The sequence below is a fragment of the Galleria mellonella genome, unplaced genomic scaffold, assembly GCF_026898425.1.
Source record: "Galleria mellonella isolate WM207_F2 unplaced genomic scaffold, CSIRO_AGI_GalMel_v1 utg117, whole genome shotgun sequence".
NCBI classification, from domain to species: Eukaryota; Metazoa; Arthropoda; class Insecta; order Lepidoptera; family Pyralidae; genus Galleria; species Galleria mellonella.
In genome coordinates this window covers 9,265,786-9,285,265 of record NW_026441980.1, presented here as the reverse complement: position 1 = coordinate 9,285,265, position 19,480 = coordinate 9,265,786, and the positions used below count along the sequence as shown (strand labels likewise).

The 19,480-nt window shown below is 32.0% G+C and overlaps 1 protein-coding gene across 14 annotated transcripts in view; it reads right to left on the bottom strand.

The window, feature by feature from the left end:
* The window catches only part of LOC113511578 (uncharacterized), a 32,762-nt gene extending 15,952 nt beyond the window's left edge, over nt 1–16,810 (bottom strand). Inside the window, exons 1-18 of one of the 14 annotated variants that reach the window (XM_026895210.3) lie at nt 16,658–16,810; nt 15,669–15,825; nt 13,847–14,089; nt 12,619–12,729; nt 9,533–9,655; nt 9,046–9,261; nt 8,616–8,798; nt 7,785–8,048; nt 4,935–5,045; nt 3,361–3,980; nt 2,995–3,089; nt 2,401–2,549; nt 1,677–1,799; nt 1,489–1,591; nt 1,015–1,135; nt 643–744; nt 493–559; nt 117–242 (exon numbers count right to left, since the gene is read on the bottom strand). In XM_026895210.3, the coding sequence (XP_026751011.2) occupies nt 117–242; nt 493–559; nt 643–744; nt 1,015–1,135; nt 1,489–1,591; nt 1,677–1,799; nt 2,401–2,549; nt 2,995–3,089; nt 3,361–3,980; nt 4,935–5,045; nt 7,785–8,048; nt 8,616–8,798; nt 9,046–9,261; nt 9,533–9,655; nt 12,619–12,729; nt 13,847–14,089; nt 15,669–15,806 (2,895 nt within the window). In that variant the 5' untranslated portion in view covers nt 15,807–15,825; nt 16,658–16,810. The remainder of the gene's footprint in view (nt 1–116; nt 243–492; nt 560–642; nt 745–1,014; nt 1,136–1,488; nt 1,592–1,676; nt 1,800–2,400; nt 2,550–2,994; nt 3,090–3,360; nt 3,981–4,934; nt 5,046–7,784; nt 8,049–8,615; nt 8,799–9,045; nt 9,262–9,532; nt 9,656–12,618; nt 12,730–13,846; nt 14,090–15,668; nt 15,826–16,657) is intronic. The other 13 variants (XM_026895214.3, XM_026895215.3, XM_026895212.3 and 10 more) reach the window with 13 other exon arrangements.
* Nucleotides 16,811–19,480: the final 2,670 nt, after the last annotated feature.

Genomic DNA, 19,480 nt, shown 5'->3' with positions numbered 1-19,480 from the left:
AGAAAATACAGTGACATTGGAAAGTAATCAAGACAAAAGATTAATATGTCATTTGCAATGTTTTCTGCTCTCTACACAAAATATATTTGATATTTATTAAAAATAATATGTCTCACCTGATTACTTAACATAGAACTATTAGAATCCTCCTCATCAGAGCTTAGGGTTAATATAACAGGTTCTGGATCGGGCTGCTTTCCTCTAGGTTTTCTTACTCTCGTTGGTTTTTTGTCTTGTACAATCTGTAGAATTTTTACAATCAGAAATAAATATTTATTACATAAAATATTTATTAAATAATTATATAATGCAACATAAAAATGATGAAGTGAAAACTACGAAATATTTTTAGAAATGCAATTTATACTGCATGTAACTCATAATGTTATAGTACTATTTTTCACTGTTTGTATGTTGGTTTGCCTGTTTCAGTGATTGTAACAAATTATATTACTTTTATACTTAGAAATCTCAAATATGTATAATACTCACTGTTTTGTTATTGATTGCTTTCATAGTAGTTTTTAAAAGGTTTAATTTTATTCCTTCCGTACAGGCACTAAAACAAAAGATAGCATGGTAAAAATAACAATGACAAAAATAGGTAATTATATTACTTTCTTCATATTTTATAAAACTTACTTTGGTTTTTCTACTTGTTTTTCAGGTTCTTTCTTTTTTTGTTCCACCTTCTTGCTAGCTATTGGTACGCTCTTAGGTTCCTCAGTAAATACTCGCTTACATCTAGAAACAATAGGTTTTATTGTATTGATATGAGTGATTTGTTATATATTATATTTTTATATTAGCGAACTGGCTTAGTTTCGCACAGGTAGATAGAATTTTCGAAAATGATATATAGCTTATGTTACTTTTTGACAAAAAAGCTTTCATAGGTGAAATCATTTTTAAAATCAGCTAAGTAGTTTCTAAGTTTATCTATTACAAACAAACAATCGAATCTTTTCTTTTTTATTATTATTAGTATAGATAATTTATAGAAGAAAAACCAACCTTTGACAACGGCTGAAATCGTAACCTGTATAACCGCATGATTTGCAAACCGCTAACATCCCATCGACATATTTGGGAGGTGGTGAGCGCTGTTCTGGAGATTCAGGGCTATTACTTCTTGCTGCAAGTAATAAAAATTATTGCTTTTTAATGTTTTTTATATTAATTTGAGATAAGGTGGAGTTAGACTAAAGGAATAAAGATCGCAGTACAGGAACTAAACATAAACAAGTAAGTCTAGACTAGAGAGAGAGTTTTATTTTTCTACTCTATAGAATAGAAAAATTAAACAAGACTGATCACAAATGTTGAGTAAATTTCGAGAGCAAGGAAAAATACTGCTGTTTATCTTGTTGATACTAAATACATTTAAAGAATAAATATAAAAACGAGAGTGTACTCTCGTCATCTGATTCCATTTCTACATTTATATGACAACAACAATTGTAAATAAATATTGATATATTCATGTACCAGCATCGGGACACTGTGATTTCTCAGGTGTTGACACCTCACTACTTTGAGGCTGAGGTAAAACATTCGGAGAGCTTCTACTATTTATATCTCCAACTAACATCTGTAATGAATATAAAATTACAATTACTCAACAATGATTTCCATAACAATATTTTTGTTGGTTGTTGTTTAAAAAAATTACTAACCGGATGATTCTCTAACATTTCTTCAATTCTTGTTGTTGAACCAACTGACACGAAATAGTCTATTTCACTGCTCGTATTTTGCATACACTGAATGTTAGTATCTTCCGAAAATGGTACATTAACCTGAAATACAGAAGAATTTTATATTATACTTTATTGAACATGATACACAAACAATTGTCAGATACATAGTTATAACGGGGCTGATTCTGAGGCGCTGTTTCTCTAAATCTATCCCTAAAATTTAATTTTCAATTTGCTATCACAGAAATTTTTATTGTAGACCAAAATATATGGACCAAATACAAACTAATTATTTAAGTAACTTAAGTACATATTATTTCAGTTTATGACGTTCCATAAAACAATCATTATCATATCAGCCTTTAACTGTCCACTGCTAAATCTTATATTTAGAACTTCTCCCATAAGAGGGGTTTTGCTTGTAGTTGCCACGCTCAGATTTGGTGATGTTTTAAAAGGGAGGCTGCTACCCATTGCTGCCCACTACCTCAAACATTAAGTTCCCTCTTATGACACCCACACGAAAAGAAAGGGTGGCACATAAAACACTAACTTCACAATATTATCAAATTTAAATATTAAGTTAAGGAATAGGTTTAGAGAAACGGCATATCAGAATCAGCACCAATGTTAATGTACAGAAGGTTTTTATTAGTATTATTATTAGTTATTATTATTTTTAATGGCTTTATATTCGAACCTGTTCAAGAACTTCTTGAAGAGTACAACTTTCTTTAGGCAGTGTAAATGTAATTAGTCTTTGCTCTCCATTTTGAAGGAATATTAACATCTTAGCAGACTGTGGCTCCGATGTCTGTTCTGAGGGCCCGCCAGATGTATCAGGGTTTTCTGAAATCGAATAAAATATATTTATTATTAGCATAATAATTTCATTTGCCTTATATTTATATTTATAAAAATAGTACAATTTGAACATAAATTACTTTAGTGAAACTTTTTACATTGTGCTTGATATTTGTATTTCATCTTTATACTTAATATTAATTTTTGACTGATTAGGCATATAAGGCGGAGAGACAATAGGGTAAACATAAATAGGATAAACAATATTTGGCCTAAGTCCATGAAGTTACATTACGACTTTTAGTTTTGCAACAGGGTCGAAATAGCGGCGAACTCAAATAAGTACAAATTATTTGATTCTTATTATACACTAGTTTTTTATCCATTACTTCATATGCGAAAAATTCAGAAGTAGAAAAATTTATAAAATAATAGACTTGACTTCTGGATGGTGTGTCAATATATATATGATCTAATAGTATATACATACCACTTTGAGGAGTTTGTTGGGTTTGCATGGGTGGTACACGCTGAACTGGCCTTTGTTGTTCTTTACTTCTAACTAATGTTTGTCTTCCTGTTTCTCTGTAATAATAAGTAGTTAATAAGTTAAGAAAAATAACTATATTATGTATGTTATATGTTTAAAATTATGTATTATTCATAAATATTCAAAATTAATTGGCTCAATTTTTGGATAAAAAAATGAGTTTTTTGCCATGTACTTATGGCAGAAATATCATCAGCATAACACTTTATGAAAATGTGTTCTATTCATTGTTTGGTAAATAATATAATGGTATTATTTATTTATTCGTATTGAGGGAAGCTTACAGCTATAACTTAAGTATTTTACCTTGACTGTTGGTGTTGTTGTGGACGCACAGGTTGCATTCTACGGTAATCAGCAAGGCTGATTCTTTGACCATTACTCAAAGTAACTAACTGTCTTTCTTCGTCTATAGCTTCATCCATTAACAATTGGCCAAGTGACTGTGGATGTTGTTGCAAAAGAGTCTGTTCATAGGTAACTTGTTGCTGTGGGAAGCCATGTTGAGGACTAAAATTTATCTGTTGATGTTGTTGCGTGACAGAGCCACTGGCATGATTCTGACGCATTGTTGGCGGTGGAGTGTGAAACTGTTGAGGGGTATTCATATTATCATTAACAAGGTTTTTAGATACTATTGCAGCAGTTATGCTCTCTTCTAAATCATCCATGTGATTTGCATTGTTTGGTTGAACAACAACTTTCTTCACTTGCTGTTGAACTTGCTGTGGGTGAGGTGATGATCTTTGTGATATAGCAGTTAATGAGTTTTGAGAGGGTATTGGTCCATTATTTTGGTTTGCCTGAACAACTGTATGTTGTGCCAATTGAGCTTGAATATTTTGTGTAACAATTGTGCCTTGTTGTGTGATGATACGAGCAGGTGATTGATGAGATTGATTTGGCTGGTTTAGAAGTAATTGTTGCTGTAACAATAAAAAAACATTGTATATGCAGAGTGAAATTCAAGTTAAAAGCTATATTTAATAACTGTAATAGTGGATACCCGTTATATTTACCAGAGGAAGACTTTGTACAAAAGTCGATTGCTTGGGTACCTCTGTCCCATTCGTGTTTTAACCGTGAAGCAGCTGTGTTTGCATGGCTGTGTTTCGGTTTGAAGGGTGGGATATGGCGTGAATTTACTGGGTACAGAGGAATAACACCCGAGCCCTCAGGAATGACAACGCATGGGGGGTATCATGGGTAAAACAGTATTCTCTGTTATATCCATGGTACTGCTCATGTCTATAGGCGACGGTTACTACTTTCAATCAGGTGGACCGTCAGCTTGTTTGCCATTCTAAGTTGTATAAAAAAAATTGCTAGAAGGTTAATGAAACAACTTTGAACAGATCTTGCTACTGTTGTATTGTAGAACGCGGTAGATTTTTTGAGGGTGAAACTCTATTTATTACTCTTTTCAAGTGGTAACAACTTGTTGTTAGGGGGATTGTTAGTAATGGGGAGATCTTAACCTATTGCTAGGAATATGTCCTATCAGGTCAAGTCCAGATGCTCTCTCTTAGAAGTCGTCACAGATAGTTCTTGATGAATTCATCCTTATGAGCCAATGGACTTGTTTTCATCTTCACCTATTCATCATCACTGGTACTCACCAGTACATACCAATAGAACAGGCAGGAATACCATTTCATCAACATGTATTAAAGAAGTTAGTTGTATAATTAGTTACCTATCGAGTTCGAAACTCGTCGAGCAACTCCGAATTTAAAACGTGAGTAAAGCCGACATAAATATAACTCAATAAAAATAACTCAATTAACAATACAATACAAGCCTGAATTTGTGGAATAGGTAAAACCATAAACTACAGTAAGATTAACAATTAAATATATTAACAATACAAGAATAAATACCTGATGAGGGGAAAGTTTAATCTGATTAAGTTGCTGTTGATGAACTTGTTGACCAATGATATGTTGAGCTAGTTGGTGTTGTTGTTGCTGCTGCTGTTGGATCTGTTGTGGCTGAAAGATGAACGTTAAAATATTAACTATTAATAAAATTACAGTAAAATAGATAAACTTTCTATAAAAGACTATTTGACTATCTTTGCAGAATAGGTTTCAGTTTGAAGGATGACATGCCGTGGTTAATATTATTACAGGGCATGGAAACTTAAGTCCTCAACAATGGAAATGCATAAAGGGTCCCATAGCTGTTACATAGCATTCTGTAATATCTATGGCGTTGGCCATATCTATTAATGACGGATTCTATTTTCATTTCAATTTTCATATTTAAATTGAGTAAATTTCTACAAGGAGTGTGACTGAAATCCCACTAATATTATAAACTAGTTTTCTCTCAATATAACAGTTTTTTAAATACACATTTCTTAAGCAAAACTTTTTTAACAAAAAATATTGGAACGAAATTAATCCCATATTATTCAGTGTATAAATATGTGTTAAGTTAGAATATAACCTATCCATATACCCTATTTTATTGAAATCGCGTTTACAATAAATGTCTGAACAATTTTGATTGAAATTTAGTACATTTGGTTTGGTTTACAACTTACCACATAGGATATTTTAAATACTAATTTATGTGGGCAAAATCTAGTGCGAAAATTTTTTTTTAATGAATCATCACACAAAGAGCTATTCACCCGACACTATACCGATGATATTCCGGACGTCAGTTTGCAGGAGATTGAAATGGTTCTCAAACTGCTTAAAAACGGCAAGGCACCAGGACAGGATGGAATTACAAAGAACAGAGACAACAGAGATTCTAAGAGTGCATGGAAAACTAGTATTCCTTTCAAAAGCTATTTAATTCGTCATCCATAACGGTGTTACGCCTGAGGCGTGGAGTAGAGTTGCTTATCTTATTCTTCAAAAAGGGTGACAAAACTATATTGAAAAACTATAGACCAATATTCGTTCTGACTCGCGTCTACGTAATTTTTTCGAGAGTTCTAACCAATCGTCATACGTGTAAACTCGATGACTTCCAGCCACTAAAACAAGGTGGCTTCCAAAAGGCTTTAGCAGCATAGACGCTACGGCAAATATACAGAAGACCGAAGAGTATAATTTCCAACTATGTCTGACGTTTGTGGACTATGAGAAAGTCTTTGATTCGGTCGAAACATGGGCGGTACTACAGTCTCTTCAGCGGTGCCAGATTGTCTATAGGTATACCGAAATATTGAAATGTATGTACAATAAGGCTACGATGTCTATCCCAGTACAAAACCAAGGTACGAAACCCATTCTAGAGCAGAAAGGTGTAAGACAGGGATATGACATTATCAATACAAACAGTATTGGAAGATGTTTTCAAACTTCTGGACTGGAAAAAATATGTATATCAATGGTGAATACATCACTCACCTTCGATTTGTCGATGACATAATCAATGGTACTTCTTAACTGATAAATCTTAAGATGAACATGTACATAACTAAAATCATATCTAACATCCATGCCACACATATATCGGTCATGATTGAGAACATTACGAAAAGAATCGAAGTTGTTGACGAGTACCTGGGAGTACTTGTCCAACTAGGTAAACCCAACTTTGACTGAGAGAGGGAAGAAAGGATTGTTAATAATGGGGATTAGTAGCCTCATTGCTAGCAATACACCCTGTCAGATTGACCTTCTCGCGGTTCCTCTTGGAAACCATCGTGTTCTATTCTATTTCATCCTCATTTATTATCCCTCACTGGTGCCCCGCCAGCGTATATCGTTAACGCAGGTGGGGTTTGAAAAACTTTAACTAAGAGGTCAACCGACGAATTCATCTCGATTAGGCAACTTTCAAGAAACTACGTTATCTATCTCATTTAGAATACCTCAAAATTTGAAGACTAAGGTCTTTACACCACGCACTAGGCATGTTGGCAATGATAACTTATGGGATAGAATAATAGTCCTATACGATTGGCAGTATGCAAAAGCTTCTAATTATTCGGCAAACTTTGAGGCTATGCTCGGTGTTTCATTGCGTGACAGAATCTTTTTTTTTAATAGGTGATAATGGAGTGGTAACCCCGCCTGCACTATTGTTATACACTGACGGGGCACAAGTGAGACATGATAGATGAGAATGAAAAGGCAGGTCAGTTAGCCCATCGTGATGAACACATCAGAAATTCAGCACAATGGTTTCAGGGGAGACCACGTGGAGGTCGATCTGACAGGTTATATTGCTGGCAATGAGAGTGGTAGTTCCCATTACTAACAAACTCCCCCCCCCCCCGCGCGTGACAGAATCAGAAATGAGGATATTCGCAAAAGAACCAAAATCACCGACATAGCTCGAAGGAAAAGCAAGCTAAAGTGCCAATGGGCTGGTCACATAGTTCGAAGAACCGACAACCGAGGGAGAAGAAAGATTTCTAAGTAGCGAACGCAAACGCAGTATATATAGGATAACTACCCATTAGATGGAGTGCCGACCTCAAATGCATTGCAGGTAGTCATGGGATACAGGAGGTTCAGGACCATGCTTTATGGCAATCTATGGGGGAGGACCATGTTCAGCAATGGACGGACAAGTCAAGATAATGATGGTGATGATATTATAGATGTAGCCATATGATTTGTATGAAAAACAACATTAAATTACATTACAGAATACACAAGTTTTAAATAATATAAATAATGATCAAATTATTAAAAAAAAATCGTTACTTCCCATTTTATCATAGCAAAACAGTGTATTTGTAAACTGATAGTTTAATTTACCTGATGTAGCGGAGTCCGGGGTCTGGGAGGGCGATGTAGCGCATGTGCAGCATGAGGGTTGAGAACACGGGGTGAGGCAGGCCGAGGAGGTCGCACGGGTCTTGCGCCACGTCCCGCAACCCCCACCACGCCTGCCACACCCGTTACGCTTCCACCACTCGCCACAGCCACAGTATGCGTACCAGCGTTCGCTCCCACGCTCACTCCCATAACACTTGTCGCTCCACGCCCGCTAGCGACCATCGTCGGTGTGCTCACTTGAGCCTGCATTCGATTTATTAATATTGTTATTTTTTTCAGTTGTCACATTCACTACTGCTTGAATGTTATTAAAATTCCAAATTACAGGATATTCATTCTAAAATATTTTAAAATATTACAGTAACTATCTGTATAATTTAAAATTAAGTATCAATAAAAAAAATAATTTGAAAGTCATATCCCAAATATAGCAATTGCCATATATGGGGCATGGCTTTCAAACTAAAATATCATTATCATATCAGCCCATAATTGTCCACTGCTGAACATAAGCTTCTCCCCCTTGAAGGGTTTTGCCAGTAATTGTCACGCTTGGAAGGCGGATTGGCAACCGCAGATAGGCTTTAGTGTTTTAAGAGGGACGCGGCTGCCCGTCCCTCACCACATCCTTTAGTCGACTTTTACGACACCCACGGGAAAGAAAGGGGTGGGCTATTCTACGCCGGGACCACACGGCCAGAACTAAAATATACACATAAACAATTTTCCAATTTGTCTCTTATTATCACGGGTAGCATTAGCACATATCTTTAAGATAGAATATCTTAGGCTGGTACTTATTATATCTACCTGTTGATGTTGAGTATTGAGAAGTCTGGCAGGGCCTTGTATAGGAGAACCAGTCATAGGAGATCTAGCGGCAGGTCGTCGCGGTCTAACAGTACGTACTGGAGTCCGCACGAGCGTCACTCCCCCTGGACTACTTAGAGTTTGATTTAGAAGTCTAGGTGGTGCTGGTCGAGTTGGTGTTCCCTTTAAAAGAAATACTGTATTAAAACACTTCACATTTATACAGTTATTTTTACACTTAATCTACATAATCAACAAGCTCATAAATAAATAATTGGTGTAAGAACCTGTTAATCTTAAAAATTGCAGAGAGACTTTATTGATCAGGCACTATCTTAAATGGAACTATAGTGTTCAGAGACAATAATTTTCAAATTCAGTAGAAATAATTTATTAGAATGAAAATGTTGTCACAAGCTAATCAACTCACAGTCTGGTTGATGTATGCTGCGTGCATAACAACTTGTTGATGTTGTATTGGCTGTGGCTGCATGTGCTGCTGTTGTTGTTGCTGCTGCTGTTGTTGCTGCTGCTGCTGTTGATGCTGAAGTTGCTGTTGCTGTTGAATTTGATGTTGCATTTGTTGTTGCAAGTGAATCAGCTGTGTTGGTGACGCCCGAGGTAATTGTTGTTGTTGCAACTGTTGCTTTAAATAAAAAAGAAACGATATCACAGATAGTTGTGGCTGAGAATCATTCCTTAAAAATGAGGCCTATGCTTGATAGTAGACAATTAACAATAGATTGAAAATGATATTGTACAAGAAGAAATTCTATTTGACCCTTGAGAAGTGTTGATAAAGCCAGTGTGACGTTTAAAAATTTTGCAGTTAAATATTTCAGATATCCTTTAATTTTCTTATATTTTATACAAATAGCAAGGTCTTACTCTTGTTAATTTAATGGAGAACTACTAACATTACTAACAGTTTGTTGTTGGGTATGCTGAGATTGTGGCGGGGGCGGGGGCTGCGGCGGAGGTTGTTGCGCGGGGTGTATCACTGTCGGCTGTGATAACACATGAGCAGGACTCACCAACTGCTATAAATCACAAACTATATTATTCATATATTATTAACAGCAACATATAGTTTGAAACTATATTGTAATTATCAATGAAATTGTTTTATAAAAAAATATTTCTAAATATTTTTATTTTCTATACTAATGGTAATGGCAAACAATCGGACGGTCCATCTGCAACCGTCATTGTATAGACATGAATAAACCGATGGATAAAATATCTTGTTATACTCAAGGCACTCTTAATATGTCTAATGTTAAATTGGAATTCAAATAATAATATTTAGTTAAATTAATTATATGAATGTATAATTAATTCGAAACAATTGTAGGAAATGACAATACTATGTATATGTTCATAAAATTCCTGTTATACAAATGCATAGACAACGTTAAAACAAGAACACCCTTAATATGTTACCAGTACCACTCATAAAAATAAAGGTGTTACACCTTTTGTGTCACAGAGGTAGTTTAAGGTAGTCCTTCTACCTATTTAGTCAGATGCGAAATAAATAAAAATGTAGTCATGTCTCTACTGGTAGGGTAAAAATTTAAACAATTCTTTTCTATTACATTGTACAACCAATTCGCTGTTGACATTAAGTAATAGGAGTATGATATATTTTTTATACTAAATAAATAAAAACAAATTGAGTAAATACTACAAGACAATATGATAATTGAAAAGACTGTTTGAAATAAGATTTATTTATATTATAGATATATAGCCTGTGCTATAATAATTTTGTTAATTAAATAATGTAGGGTTTAGCTACCTAAGAGATTAATGTAGAATTTTCTATCAATACATTTTGTGACATGACTACATAAAAAATTTCGTTATTTTACTATGATATCATGGCATTCAGTAAATTTGAACTGGTATTAATAATGGTGAATGAAATTGTCTATCATTGGTAAACTATAGATTACACAGAGAGCAAACACTATAGACCTAAGTAAATTCTTATACACATAATTCTATAATAAGATAATGAGTTATCAACCTAAATCTACTAAGAAAAATAGGAGTAACGATTAGACACAAAGCTAAACATTCCATTTCGTACAAAGAAAATAATAGGAAAAACAGAATATTTTCAGGCAACATAATTTAATTCCGCTACCACATCCACAATAGAGAACAATAAGTGTAATAATGAATTTTAAATTAAATAAAAATTATGCCTATAATTTCTTGCTTATTTTGAAATAAATAAGGCATAAGTTTTATAATTCTTTATATAAATTTCAATATGATACAAAACAATTCATTGTAAGTTGCTATTGATTAATAATGAAAAACCATTAAGTATATTCCAAAAATATATTGTTAGTAGGACCCACTGTTTACCCATATGATTTACACCATCTGTTATTAAGAAAGCTTTGTAGTGCAATAATCAACATTATTAATAAAGAAGCTTTCTGATATTGTGTTATTAATAAGCATTATAGACATGATATGAACATGTTAACTGCTGGCAATGTTGAAATGTAATAAAAACGAGCAATATGCTTCACTATGATTATATAAGTAAAATTTTCTTACATTTTTAGAAACCAATAGCAAATATTCGTTTAGGGATTTTTTTTAATCTTACCAAACTATTGAAGTATCAAATTTATTACAAAAATAATTCGATAATAGAAAGCTATTTAATCCTTCCGTAATATTATGGTATTTTTAAGATTTCTGTAGCGTTGCCTGTGTAAATTAGTTTTAATGAATGTGGTAATGTAGGACAATGGTCATTTTATCAAATTTTTTAAGACCTTTCCCCATGACCATGATTAAGTAATAAACATGTAAACATTTTTCATATATATAATAATATTAGGACTACATTCAATGGTTACAATATTTTTCTATGACTCCAATACTTTCTCAGTTTTTATTAAGTTTAGTAAGTTTAATAGTAACACAATGTACATTTTTTAAACAAAATTAAGATCACCTTTTCGGATCATTATCACACAATCAGATATGACTGTTGTATGACAAAGTCTAACATCACAATAAAATAAGGAGTTGTTGGATGAAATATAAATATGAGAACTATAGATGCCCAGCATATACCAACAATTTTGATGAACTTGGAAAATGAAGGCCAGAAATCTTATTATTTATTAAGTATCTTTATTTCTTTCTCAAATTTCAGATTGTATTAATTTATATCTGGAATTTTAAACCATAATCATAAGCAAAAAAACATTTAGTATAAAAATTGCAATTATCACCAATTCATTTTATGTATATTTTCTTTATTGATACATTTTGAATAAAAGATGAACTGTCATCTCTAATTTTCGTCAGCAGTGAACATGTTAATTATGTAAATAATTATACACTATTGACTTCTAAACTGATATTTTTTTTTAATTTCTCTTATATATATATATATATATATATATATATATATATATATATATATATTGTTAAGTCTTGATAAAGATTGTTTGAAATTCATCATCATCATATCAGCTATTAACTGTCCACTGCTGGACATAAGTCTCCTCCTATTGGGAGATTTTGCCCGTAGCTGTTATGCTGGGCAGGGTTGGCTACTGCAGGTAGGCTTTGGTAATGTTTATATAGGGATGCTGGTGCTCATCCCACAAGTATTACGTTCCTTTAGTCACCTCTTACGACATCCAGGGGAAAGAAAGGGGTGGCCCATTCTAACGCAGGGCACACAGTCAATGTTTGAATTTATTTTGCAGTAACTTTTGTATAATTTGTGTAGAAATAAAATTCAGAAATCTTGTTTTTGATAAGTTCTATACTTTTAGGTAGGTATATTTATTTTCTTTATAATATAAAACAAATATAAAAACTAATAAAGATTTCATGCTAAGCATAAATAATAAGAAAGATTCTGCAGTTCATATTCTATCATCATTGCTTAAGTGCATACAATATTAATGTTGATATAAAGTACACTATGTAATACATAATGTTTAGTCAGCCGACATACATGTTGTGGGCGTTGTGGAGATGACTGTTGCATCAAAGATGCATCAATGATCTGCTGAGCTTGTTGCAAGACAACCTGAGCATCCACAGGTAAATCAGATGTGTAGTAAACCTATAAATAAATTCATGTATAGAATAATTCTCTAACATAACTTCTTTGTATAAAAACTTTTCTACATCACATTGACAGTACATATTTTATTTACAATACTAACTATAATAATTTGTTACTTAAATCTTCATATTTATATTTAATACTCATATAAACTTGGTCTTTGACAATGTTAGCAATAGATAATTTGAAATTAATATTAATGTAAAAGGGGCTTAAAATGTGTCATGACCAATTTATTTGTATTTAACCCAAAAAGGCCAATCTATTTAAAAGGCCAAATCATTGGCGTATTTAAGATTATTTTCTGGGCTGGTCCCTTTAAAAAGGGGCAGAAATAGGCGATATATCTGAGAGTACATAACCCTAAGACATATCTTTACTAAGTTTTTCTCAAATATAGTCTTATGAACATGACCCATAGCCTCCCTTAATATGTCTATTGATTATGGTAATGATTTGTTTTTCTATAAATTATATTTCTCTATGAAATACATATTATTTGTTTATAGTTATATCGCAGCTAAAACTTTTTCATAGTATGTATATGTAATAGAAGTATATACATATGTTTGTTATTATATTCTATATACTTAAGTTAAACAATTTAATAGAAACTGCCTAAATATATCAGAAAGTACTGACAACTTTATATTTAAATTATTTGTAAGAGAAGAAATAAAGGTTTTAAAATATATTTAACATTTATAGTTTTAATGTATAATAAATACTGATTTTAAATACATAATTCTAATTGACACTCCTATTTTGTAAGTATATATTTTTATTCATATCGATAATGAATTAAAAAAAAAAAAAGTATTGTTTTATAATAATTGAAGTAGTTATACTTCAATTATTATAAAACAATACTTTTTATATTTTATAAATTGTAATTAAAATAAATATTATTATTATTTTTTTATCATAGCAGTAAGAACATGATTGGGCTTTTAGGATTTAAAGCTATACACTCTACGCTATATATTAGGAAATGTTTTCTCCATATACATATGGGTTGTTTAATTTTAATTCCAAATTGTCTAATGTTTTCTGTGCTTGTGTCATTTTAGAAAACATTCAGATAGTATGTGTACTATAGCAAAACTATATTCACCTGGTGTCTATGTAAGGCTTGTTGGTGTTGTTGTTGTTGCTGTTGTTGTTGTTGTTGTTGTTGTTGCTGCTGCTGCTGTTGTTGCTGCTGCTGAAAGTCAGCTCGTGGTGGCGGGGCTGGAGGTGGCTCATGTCGGATGATGTACTGCTGTTGATATTGTAAGCCATCTCCTACAACTAGCTGTTGTTGAACTCCATCACTCACTATGATATCATTTGGTTGCTCTGCTTGTTGGACTACAACCTGTAAAATATTCACAATAATAAAATCCATTGCATTTATATGATATTAGATTTATATTCTATGGGAAAATATTTTTAGAATATACTAACTGCAAACTTTGTAGTACATTAATACTGTATTCCATAAAAATAGCTACATAAATCACATGACACACAAGTAAATAAACATCAAATTCTGTACCTCCTCATAAAGTTAGATTAACACTATAATGAAATATTCAAATAACACTATAAATAAATAAATAATGCCAGTAACAATTTATTCTTTGTCTAATCTCAGTTTGCTAAGAAGACACATTGAGATTGCTTATGGCTGGAACACAATTGACTGCACAGATTCCAGAATTCAAACCAATATCAAGCTGCTATTGGCATAATTAGTATGCACATACCTTCAGTCATTAAAAATATGTTTCAGCTAAACCTACACAGATTAGATATGTTGCAGAAAAATATGGAAATATCCTATGTGAAATACCAAGGAAAACCACAAAATCATTGATCACATTACATCTTCCTGAAAAAATCTATTGATATGACAAAATGCATATATATTCAATGATAAATGTTATTTCACTATACTAAATCCAATATAATGGGAAAAGAACACTGGATAGGATGGATCTAGATGTTAATTTTTATTAGATATAAATTAAAATTACAATAAACTAAAGTATATAGTTTATGGCTTGGAGAACATGAAAAATATATATAACTTTATAGATATTCAAGGTTTTCTTTACTCTTCCAAAAGCATCAAAATTTGTAATTGTGGTAAGAACCTATTCATTAAGTATCTAAGTGTAAAAATATAAATAATCTTATACATATATTTTAATCAACCATTCAGTTTATAATAAGGAAATATTCAAGATTTCCCTATTTTACTAGATTAAGTTTAATGAAATGACAATCACTGAACACATTGTAGTAGTCATATCACTAGATATTTCCAGGAAGGTATAGTAAGTAAGAAGACATAATAAATTGGAATATCATCACCTTCATGATTTGTGGTTTTTCTAGCTATTTAATAATATCTCTATATACATACATAATAACTAGCTCTACCTGCAATCCCATCCATGTGGATGTTCTGATGTGAAATTATACTAAAACTGTAGCACATTTTTAGAGATTAGCATGCACAAATACATAGACAAATAGAGAACAAAAAGTTTAAAAATAAATTTTTTTGCCCTTGGTAAGTGTACTTACCTGTATATAGATACATATATATTTTTAAAATTTAATGTACTGATATGACTCCTTTATAATTTTACTATATCTATAAATATATACCTACAAATATTATTGCATGGATATACAGAGAAAAATAGGTCATTAAGAAAACTACAATTATAACAGAATTAATATGTGTAAAGGTTGATGCAAATATTTCAATTTATAAATAAGAAGAGCAAAGAACTTTAATTATATTGTGGAAACAGTAATCAACAATCATCATCAGCTCTTTGTATTTAAGTCTTTATTTTTTTGAGGTCAGTGCAGTATATTTTGCTTTTCTACAGATTAGCTATCCATAAAGAATAAAAACAATTAATAATGTATTAACTGACATTTACCTGTTGGTGAGCATATTGTTGTTCATCTTGATTTACGATAATTCCATCCAAACATATATTCGGACAATATCTTTGTAAATCTTCTAATGTTAATGAATGCCCTTGTCCAACTATTTGATAATACTGAGCCATTGCCTGAACTTAACTTAGCCTAAAAAAAAGAATACAACCATATTTGCTCTGGAGGAAACTAATAAGATTATATATATATATATATATATATATATATATATTATTTAGTACCCTATCTTGACTAATGAAATTTGGCACAAAAGATAATATTAAAATAACACATGATTTGTTCTAAGCACCTGAAATAAAATGAAGAAAATGACTTCAGTAGCAATTTTATTGTTTACCAAATAAAATAAAAAATAACAGATGTTTATTACAAGTAACATTTGAATGAATTTATGGTCTTTCTTTAGACAGCAATAGTATTTTTATTTTGATTCGCATCACTAGACTTAAAAATAAATTAATACCTTTCAATTTAAATAAACACTCATCAGATGTTTCACGATTAAAACAAATGAGTAGGTAATGACTATGGTTTGTTTACAACACACTTAACTGTCTCGCATACGGATTTAATACCTAATTCAATGATTGCATATAATTTACAAATCTTTCTATTGTAAACATTTTATAAGAATTATTTTGAACTCTCGAAGAATATATCTAACGATGACAGTTATTATGCCATACATATCCTGACCACGGTAAAACTGCAGTACCAATCCATGGATGACAAGAAAACTTCAATGGCGACTAGCAAACCATGGCTAATAAATTTTTACTTTCATTATTAACAGTAAAATCTTCTAATTAAAAAATATAATTCCCGAACAATAAGAAAAAAGTCTTCTATAACGTTTACTTCAATAGTATGAAATGGCTTCGATTGCTTTGATACAACCTACATTCTTTTCACAGAGATATATTTGTGAAATATAGCGGAAGAATATTGTTTCACTTCTTACCAATATTTAATAAGGACATTTTAAATGTCTTATATATATAATATAAACGAATTTTTAGCATCAAAATGTAAATTTTTAATCCAAACGCCAAATCTAGAAGCAATTTACATTATGGCGTGTGTGTCACTTTTTTTTTATTTTTTTTTATTATGTTGCCATTTACTGTCGTCCGCCCGTATTATCTGTCAGTTAAAGAAGAATACCAAAGACATTGGACTATATTTATGGTTTCATCGATGGACGTAACTATGTATAATTTCCACAGACGTAGTATAACATTAAGATCATCATCATCTTTGTTTTTCAACGGCATTTTGCCATTGTAAAATAAAGTAGGCAAACCAACTTTGTCTTTAGTTAAATACTGTGGTTAAATACCTAAAAATTGTCCATGTAGATAGGTACTTTCGCTACCTTTCTATAGTGTAGTATATAAATATCTAAGAACAACGAATTGTATAGAAAAAGTGTATAGAAAATGTGTATGTAAAATTTCTGTTCATTTACTTTACTAGATTATATATTCGACACAGTTTATGTAGAAAGTATGCACGTAAGTTATATCTGATATGACATTTACACTAGCCTGCTATGAATTGACAAAAATAGTAACTAATGGCGTATCTTTTGTCCTCTTTTTACTAATTTCTATCTATTTAGGTAAATGTATATATTGGGGGGAAAAGGATTGTTAGCAATGGAATTTGCCAGCCTCATTGCTAGCAATATGCCTTATTAGGTTGACCTCCACGTGGTTCCCACTGGAAACCATCGTGAACAATTCTTGTTGAATTTGTCACGATGGGCTAACTGACCTACTTCATCCTCACCTATCATCCTTCACTGGTGCCCCGCCGGTGTATAACGGGTGGGGCTACCATTCCATTACCATCCATTAAAAAAAAGATGTATATGCTGTGTTCTTTATTCCTCTTTAAACAGTCTATGCTGTATTCTTCTACAAGTCTGCTACAATTGGAATATTGTTGTGGGAATGACATTTTTGTATGAAACTATGTTACCAAACTGTATTCCATCATGACGGATTTTGAATAGGCGCCACGACAGCCATAGTTATGGGCGCTATTTAAAAAACAACGCTTCATTTAATTTTTTTTTATTATTAAAATCACTAATATGTGTTTTAATAAATTACGTAGAAATAAATGAAAATATAAATAAATTTGTGATTAATGTAATATAATAAAAAAAGTTTCTAACTCAATTTTTAATACATTTGATCGGTTGGCAATGTGATATAATTAATATAGTTAAGTATAATTAAAGTTTTTATGTTTTATCTATTTAATTAATTTATTCGTTCTTATAGTAGTAGAGCTACTTTCTATCTATATTACCAATTCTGATGAACTTTTAAAATAAACTGAAATCTAGTAGTGTTGTTCCTACCATGGTTCCTCCTATTTATTGATGTAAAATGAAATTGAATTATATTATAAATAATACGTATTACGAAGATTAAATAGTTATTTAATTAATTTTATTTTAGATAGGCGGTTTCTTGTTAAAATGGTATCTTCTAAATTAAAAATAATTATAGTCATATTATAGTTATATACAATTGTAATAATATTCTAACTATTATATAAATAGGGCAATTTATTTACGGGCATTTTCAGATTTGTTTGACATAGCACAATATTTCCAAATATTCTTTCGTGCTTCTTCTTTCAAATTAAATGGCTGCCATCAATTTCGATTAATGGTTCTGCTAACGTCATGGTTAGGAAGGCATGGTGTAATATTCTTATTTTTGTGGTTCTTGAATCTAACTGGTATTTTTTTTTGATGAGTGAAAATGGAATGATAACTCCGCCTGCGCTAACGGGATACGCTGTATCTGGCTGGTATTGAACAATATGGCTTGATGTTGAATTTGTATACTATAAACGAATACAATACATGAGTGTTAGTACAAATAAGGGGGACCAGACAAGTGTTAGTACAGGTAAGATTAATAATTAAGAGACAACACCTGTAAGTGGGACCACATAAAACGCCAATACAACTTTAGGGAGTCTGTAATGTAAATTGAACTCTCTTTTCCGCGTTTAACCTGTCATTTGGGCCGTTGTGCGTATGAGTCGTAGCTAGTACAGCCAACCCAGCTCCGCCCAGAAGCACAGAAGCTTCCTGGAATCTTCACAGGCCTCACGGAGTGACCTCACCGTTCCGAGGATTTCTAAACGTTGATGGGCCACAGCTTCACATTCCAGGATTACGTGAATAGTCGTTTCTTTGGCGTCAAAACAGCCTCGACATAGAGAGCTGTCTGTAGCTCCTATTGTGTATAAATGTTTGTTTAATGGACAATGGTCCGTTCCCGCTCTATCATTATTTTGAGGTTTTTCCTATCTAGATGTAATAAACGTTTTGATAGTCGTTGATTCAACGTTGGCGCAGCCAATTTTGATTGTCTGCAATAAGTAACCTGTATCCATCTTTGATTTTATATGTCAGCAGATCTCTGACTAGGAAAAAGGTTCATCTATTCAGTTATTAGAAGCAGCAGGAGGAAAACGATTTTATAAAACAATTTTGGGAAGGGACATAAAGGAGTGCCAATTTATTAAGAAAATTCTCTAACCAGGGTGTTGTATTATTGGCCCTCTCATTGGGAAAGTTATTTGACTTACGGAAAGAATTTATTTTATCCACACCAGAGATGGCCTCGGAGAGAGCGACCCACAGAATTTGTGCCCTCCCAGTTTCTTCTTTTTCGCTAGAAGTTTTAGTGCATGCACTAGCTTTACGAAAATTAATGTAATTTGTCATAAACATATCTAACTTGTACGTATTTTC